The sequence below is a fragment of the Oratosquilla oratoria genome, chromosome 17, assembly GCF_046742065.1.
Source record: "Oratosquilla oratoria isolate Oo_2021 chromosome 17, ASM4674206v1, whole genome shotgun sequence".
In the NCBI taxonomy this organism is placed as follows: domain Eukaryota; kingdom Metazoa; phylum Arthropoda; class Malacostraca; order Stomatopoda; family Squillidae; genus Oratosquilla; species Oratosquilla oratoria.
Window position 1 is genome coordinate 26,186,882 of NC_134793.1, and position 7,500 is coordinate 26,194,381.

At 46.4% G+C, this 7,500-nt stretch overlaps 1 protein-coding gene across 14 annotated transcripts in view; it reads left to right on the forward strand.

Annotated features, from left to right (window-relative positions):
* LOC143034541 (uncharacterized) overlaps positions 1–7,500 on the forward strand; it is a 200,005-nt gene that overhangs the window by 143,170 nt on the left and 49,335 nt on the right. For all 14 annotated transcript variants that reach the window (XR_012967261.1, XR_012967255.1, XR_012967256.1 and 11 more), the window contains 3 exons: positions 3,941–4,057; positions 5,705–5,975; positions 6,417–6,732. Coding sequence is in view for 6 of the 14 variants with exons in the window: in XM_076200744.1 (XP_076056859.1) it covers positions 3,941–4,057; positions 5,705–5,975; positions 6,417–6,732 (704 nt within the window). In the remaining 8 variants the exon portion in view is untranslated. The remainder of the gene's footprint in view (positions 1–3,940; positions 4,058–5,704; positions 5,976–6,416; positions 6,733–7,500) is intronic.

Genomic DNA, 7,500 nt, shown 5'->3' on the forward strand with positions numbered 1-7,500 from the left:
ATTCACACACATACACACACATTCACACACACACACGCACATGCATTTGTTGAACCTGTTGAGCGTTGTTTTTGGCCTGCTGTGCTCCCGTGAACACGACTGATGCGCTGCCGCGCCACCCCAGTCGCTCCCGTCTGCCCGTTCTTGTGCTCCTGCTGGTCCAGGATACTGCTGCTGCTGCTGGCGGTACGAATGTGGTAGTATTGGTGCAGTTTGGTTTGGTGCGGTATTTTCCAGGGAAATTGATCCACTTTGGTTTTGAATATCTCGGGACTTGGTGGGTGGGTGGGTCACGTAGAAATCTTAGAAGAGGAGAGGTCTGTCCTCTGGTCGCAAAAGCATTCTCTTGAAGCGTCTTGACACTTGTAGCTGCTGTGGGGTGTGTCGCCTTCACAGGGCAGAGTCGCCCCAGTCGCTGGTGGGCTGTGGGGCTGCTCTCATGTCTAAATTATTCGTTGCGCAGCCAGACAGGGTTTTGGTAATAGATAGGACGGCATATCTCTGGACCTTTCCAGTGAACTAGAGTTAGGGTCCTGCATCTTTTTTTTACCAGTAATTCCGATGTTGTATGGCAGATATTTTACTGGTAAATGACCGCTGGACCGTGTCAATAGACTGATTTCTCCTGCTCTCCACGGGCTCTGCAGTTGACTGCAGTGCTCTAGCAGTGGCAATACAAGTGCTTTGTAGAGCGTTCCGCCTCACGTGTCCTGAAGATGCGGATGGTCCAGCCAGCCTGACTTCGTGCTTTCTTTGCCATGTTATTTATGTGCTGTTTATAATTGCCACCGCAGATGAGGCTAACACCAAAGTCCCTTACATTTTCCCTGGTGGGAATATCATATTCATCTTGTGCAAGGTACACATGAGCATCATTATCCTTCGAATTGGCGCTGTGGTGTAGATACTCGAATTTTCTACTATTAAATGACATGTTTTCCTCAGACTAGTCATATGATGCCGACAGGTCAGTCTGCAGTAGCTGAGTCTCGTGTTCTGAGGACACTTCCCCTCAGTACACGAGTGTCATCGGCGAAGGAAGGAACAGGTAAATGCTTGACAAGATCATTCATATCAGCAATGTATATAATGAAGAGAAGGGGACTAAGTTACTTTTAAGAAGTTCCTCACAACAGGCTCGGAAAGCTCTAAGGAAGGACCCAATCAGGACGCCAACCAGTGAAAGGGTTAAGACCGGAAAATTATAGCACCGTTATCTACTGCATACCATGCAACGGTTGTCTTCCTGATTATTATGGTGAGGCAGGCAGAGGCATTAAAAACGCACAAGCGAACACAAAAACGACCTAGAGACGCAACACACATCAAGCTCCCTAGTTTTCCATGCGGACAAATTTGGACATCTGTCCAACTGGAATAGAATCAAAGTCCTTCAAAAAGGACTAGGAAAACACACACACACACACACACACACACACACACACACACACACACACACACACACACACACACACACACACACACACACACACACACACACACGTGTAGCCCCTGTTCACCTAGCAGTGAGTAGGTACGGGATGTTAGTCAAGGAGTTGTGACCTTGCTGTCCCGGTGTGTGGTGTGTGAGTGGTCTCAGACCTACCCAGAGATCGGCAAATAATGAGCTCTGAGCTCACTGCCGTAGGGTGGTGTCTGGCTGTCTCGAACAGAGGCTGCAGCAGATCCGAGGTGAATACACACACACACACACACACACGCACACACACACACACACACACACACACACACACACACACACACACACACACACACACACACACACACACACACACACACAAGAAAAACCATTGAAGCCGCGTGCATCAACACCTCCAAAAACACTAATGACTGGGAGGGCTTCATAGGCTTAACGGGGCAATCAAGCATTTTATTACTTGATGGAAAAGGTGAAGACAGTGGCCCACACAGTGAGCTGACCCGTCGGCGTGGTTACTATCACGTCATCCCTTTCGGCACTGCACTACTATTTCCAGTATTTGATAAGAAATCCTTATCCAGGACCAAAAGAAAGTGACACGATGTATATATCATTGATGTTCTACTCAAAATCAGAGGGAGTAGGAAAAACCTGAACTGTCAACAGACAAAATTTCATTACTAACTCTACGATGTACACCATATTACATATATTAAGATTTTCATCAAGTAGAACATAGAAATCAATGACCTAAATATGAGTCATAAGAGAGAGGCGTATCATGTGTTATTCTCGTGAATAGGGTGACGCAACCGGGGGCTGGAGACAGGCGACTCCGATCATTTGAAGAGCGTCCATTGCCGGGTACTGGCGAAGGACAGACACAACGTCTTGTAGGAAGGAGAGCCTTGCGACTCTATTCGGCCGGAGACTGACGAAGAACACACACAACTGTCGACCTGAGCCTTGGAGAGAGAGATCCCCGTCCTCCGACATCTAAAATATAATTTCTTTATTCCTAAGCGCGTCCTGTACACCCTCATTTGTAATCTCCGTTGGTGACGTCACTACTACGCAGTTAAGCGGACTGTCGGACACCGCTAATACAAACGCTTTTGTAAGCCGGTAGGAGGAGGATGTCGGTGACGTTCTCCCGGATGTTTCACCCACCTCCGCTCTCACACCTCAGCGTATCTACGTCGCATCATTTACACAGTACATCACAATCACTACATATATTCTACTAAACAAAATTAAATTAATACAAATATATAAGATGCATGATATATATACAAAGATAAATATACAAAGATAAATAATATAAAAATGAGGAAATAACAATACTGGGTGTTTTTATAGAACATCCTATCACATTCATGCTAGGGCGTGACAGGGATTATAGATATTACGTGAAATTGTTTAAGGTGTGCTTAGGTGAGGGGAATGTGCCACAGGCTGGATATATACTTCTATAGTTCCATTTTACTCAGGAATAATGGACAAATATGCATATAAGGTTTTGTAGATTTTGAGGGACCAGTCTGTCGAGTGTAATTGGGAAGGTGTATGTGAGAACGTGTTAATCGAGAAAATTAAGAGGGGAATAGGGGGAAGTAATGGGGGAAGAATAGCGCGAGTTTAGGAAAGGTAGAGGATGCTTCGATCTTTTCTTTTTTAGTAAAGTAAATATGTGAGAAGTTTTTGGCAAATTCTAAGGATATCCTTTGGGCTTTCATGGATCTGTAGAAGGCAGACAAGATCAAAAGGAAGGCATTATAGGAGTTGTTACAGATGTGTGGGATAGAAAAGTTGCTAAGGTTGGACAGGGTGACAGTGAGTGGTTTGGGTTATAGGTGGGGCTGCGCAAGTGCTGCGTAATGTCACAAGACAAATGAGTGTTGAGTGAATGTGGCATTGGTGAAGGGTGGTTGCATGCCTTCACTGGCTACGCAATTTATAAGGAGGAAGAGACGTTTTGGTATGTGTATTTATGTACTATATGCATGTATGTATGTTGTTTCAGTTCTAGTATTTGCCATTTTACGTATACCAACCATTACTAAGTATTTTCCCAGTAGACCACTTGTTGGCTAGTTATTTAAAAAATGTCTGCTATTTCACTCATTTTCACCAAATGCAGATTAACCTGCAATAAGTTTATTGCAACATTTGTGCAAGATTTTTATACACCTCATCAGCATTTCTATCACTTCCACTAGCATCAAAACTCCTTTACCTACTCTTTTATAATATCATTAGTACAAACTACATATCTACCAGTTTTCTCTCCATTATTTACGTTTCAACCTCGGCACCTATTATTGTCGTTACCAGTTTCAGCGCTACCACATCAAAACAACCCTGACTTCCAACCACCACCATCACCACCACTTCCGTCACCACCACCGTTCCCACCACCTCTCAACATTACGTTTTTATTTCCATGCAAGTGTGGTCACAATGTTTTACTTTTGACATATACCTTTCCTTTCTTTCCAGTTCAACTTTGTTGGCAAGTTACTAGGTCCAAAGGGTAACTCAATGAAGCGCCTTCAAGAAGAAACCATGACGAAGATGGCGGTATTGGGCCGTGGCTCCATGCGTGACAAACAGAAGGTATGTTGTAGTGAAGATGGTATACTTTCACTCCTGTTATTTTCAGGTGAATGTTATCTTTGTGTGGTTCTCGGTTCTGGACCCTTCTGGAGCCAATAGTCGAGGTAGGAGCGAAATTTGGGTGTCAGGCGAGAATCTTAGTGGAGAGATATTGGAGATGTGTTCTGAATGGGAATTGATGCCAACAAGCACAGTGCTTTCTTCTTAGAAAGCCAAGCATGAGTATACTCGAGAAAAGGTTGTTAAGGGAAGGATGTTCATTGAGTGGAGTTGAAGGGGAACAGGTTTAGTAATGGGGGGACAACAATATAACCTTAGGAAAGGAGGAGGGTGTGTAGACATATTTTTAGTAAGACAAGTATACGAGAACTTTATGGCGAAAAGTAAAAAAGAAAAAAAAAAAAAGAAATCTTGAGCATTTATGGATTTGGAAAAAAGCATATGAGAGGGTTGACAGATTGGCCTTTCGGGATGTGACGCTTTTGAGAGCAGTCAGAGGTTTATACGTGAGTAATAGATCTTGTGTTAGTGTAAGAAATAGATTAAGAGGTATATTGTGAAGGTAGCTGGGGGGGGTGCCAGGATTGTGTAAAGTCAACATGACTGTTCAAAGTCTACAGGGATAGGGTGGTTGGGGGAGGTAGGTTTAAGGGTCATTAGTGGAAGTTTGGAGATAGCAAGTGAGAGTGGGAGAAAGTGTGAGGTGAGCCAGCTGTTGTTTGCAGGTGACAGTGATTTGGTGCCTGGGTCAGAGGAGGGTCTGAGACAGAAAGTGGCGGAGTTTGGGGAGTATGTGAGAGGAGAAAACGGAAAATAAAAGTGGGTGAGTGTAGGGTGGTGAGATGTACAAAAAAGAGTGAGTGGCAGTGGCAGTAAGTATTAAAGGAAAGAGGCTTTCGGAAGTGAAGAGCTTCAGCTACATAGGGTCACGTGCAGCAGAGAATGAAGGAGGGGTTAGTGATATATCATAGAGCAAAAGAAGCAAGTAATCTTGAGGGAATGAAAATTGACAGAAATTGGTATCCAGTTATGAAAAAGAGAGAGAAGCCTGGTAAGATTTGGTATCATAGAAAAGGTCCTTTATATCATCATCACGATTAAGACTTTTTCATATTTCATTCCACTGTACATCAAGACTTTGTCGAACTGAGGAAATGTCATTGTTGAGAAAGAGTAAAGACGATCTCGATTGATCCTTGTGAGAGTGGCATCCTTAGAATATTTCATTCCTGCTAGCAGTCATTCTAATTGTGTTTCAGGTGCTGAACCGTCCCACAAGGTATAAAGCATCAAGGATATATATGTTGGTATTAATTACATAAATTCTTTATAGTCATTTGGATGATTCTTTATACACCTATTTTTTTCTGCATTGTGGTCTCCTTTACGAATATTTACTGGTACGCCAGACAATTTCATAGAATATCTGAAAACTAAAGTCTACCCCGAGTGAAGTCGGACTCAATCAAGATCCCTCAAAGACTAGGGAACGAGTGCTGCACATGACCATCAGGCGTTTTTATGTGCAAAATATAAAGTTCTTCACCACGTTTCTGAATAGCTTCGTAAGGCAAAAATCAAGGGCCCATTTTGATTCTAGCTCCATCCCCCCCCCGGGGGGGACACCCTCCTTTCTACCATCACCAGGAGGAGGACCTCCGCGCTTCAGGGGACCCCAAGTACGTCCACCTGGCCGAGGACCTCCACGTCGAGATCACGGCCTTCTCCGCCCCCGCCGAAGCCCACGCCCGTATTGCCTACGCCCTCGCAGAGATCCGCAGGTACCTGGTCCCGGACAACAACGATGATATCAGGAAGGAGCAGATGCGTGAGATGGAGATGATGGGAGACCCACAGAACCTCTCGGCATCGACTTCGGGAACCACCGCCGACCTCCCGCCGCCGCTCACGCCGCCCGGTGGGTTCTCTCTCTCTTTCTTCTTGCACAGGTTTCTGTGCCTGTCAACACAAATCTTTGCTTTCCGTGTACATGTGGTATACCTGCACATGCAGTATATTTTGGGTGGACCCGTCAATCCCCGTCTTTCGTCAAGTAACCAGCTTGTCAAAATATTCTTTCTTGGACCTGATATTATGAACGATTATTTTCATATTCATTAGTTTGTGTGTGCGTGCGCGCGCGCGTTTGTGTGTGCGTGTGTGTGTGTGCGCGCGTGCGTGCGTGCGTCAAAGTAGTTGGAAGAGTGTATAATGTGTAACTGTACCGCATGTGTACACGTACCCCCACGTAGCAAACTAAGTGCAGCAGCAGCAGAGGAAATATGGATAAGCTTGAATGAGACGTAAATAGCGCAGGCAAGCTACCAACTCGCATTTTCACTTTCCACCCTTCTTACAGAGCTTTTGGCCCCGGACGTCAGCGGCGCAGGGGGCGCCCCCCCTCCCCCGCCGCCGCCACCAGGGCCCCATTTGCAGGCCATACGAGGGGGCCGCGTGCCTCCCCAGGCGCGCCTGATAGCGGGGCCCCACACCGCCCTGCCCAGGGGCTACCACCCGCCCCTCATCCGCAAGATGCCGCACGCCCTGCCGCCCCCGGTCGCCCCGCCGCCCGCCAAGCGCCGTGTCCTCAGCATCCTAGACAAGGCTAAGCTTGCCCTCGACCACAGTTACGGTTTTCACGAGGACGAACCGCCCTTCCCTTGCGACGCCCCGGAGTGAGTCCCTAGCCTCCAGTGAGGGGCCTCCACTCCTACTGCTGCCCTCCATTTCCCTCCTAAACACTAAGGCATCATCCCGGCTACCTAACTCCCATTTCACTGTCTGATCCAGCAGCATCCTGCATCCAACCAACTCCAGTCAATGTCCCAAAATCCCTTCACGTCTTCCCTACTCGTTCACTTTCACGTCCCTTCTCCTGATCCCTTTCCCTCCCTCCCCCTTTCTTTTCTTCGCCCAGCTTACATGACCCCATTCTTCTTCTTCTTCTTCTTCATCTTCTTTTTCTTCTTCTCTTTCTTCTTCTTCACGTGCGTTCTTTCTCCTTAGTTCTTAAGGCTCCACCCGTCTTCCTCGAATCCACTCTCGCCCTTCGACTCACCTTCCTCTCGCCGCTCCTCTGCTTACCCCCTCCTGCTTACTCCTTCGACCTTCTGTCATTAAGCCACCTAGTGTTACTCTCTTCCTTCTTCTCCACCTCCTTACCACTTCTAGCAACATCACCACCAGTATAAATGAACATAAACACGTAGCACACACCACACTCAAAGCCCCAAACACGCGTGTGTACTTCTACAATTGCCTCTGCCGATGCCCTGGTCGGTCCAACTCTTCATCCTCTTCTGTGTCGCAAGACCATGCATCCATCCATCCTCCTGGGTGTTTGTTTTGCTCTGTGCACCTTTTCCTTTTTTTTTTCCCTCTCTGTTTGATTTTTGGCACACGTCTATTAGACGGTGAACCGTGAACACATCAGTAACAGTTAT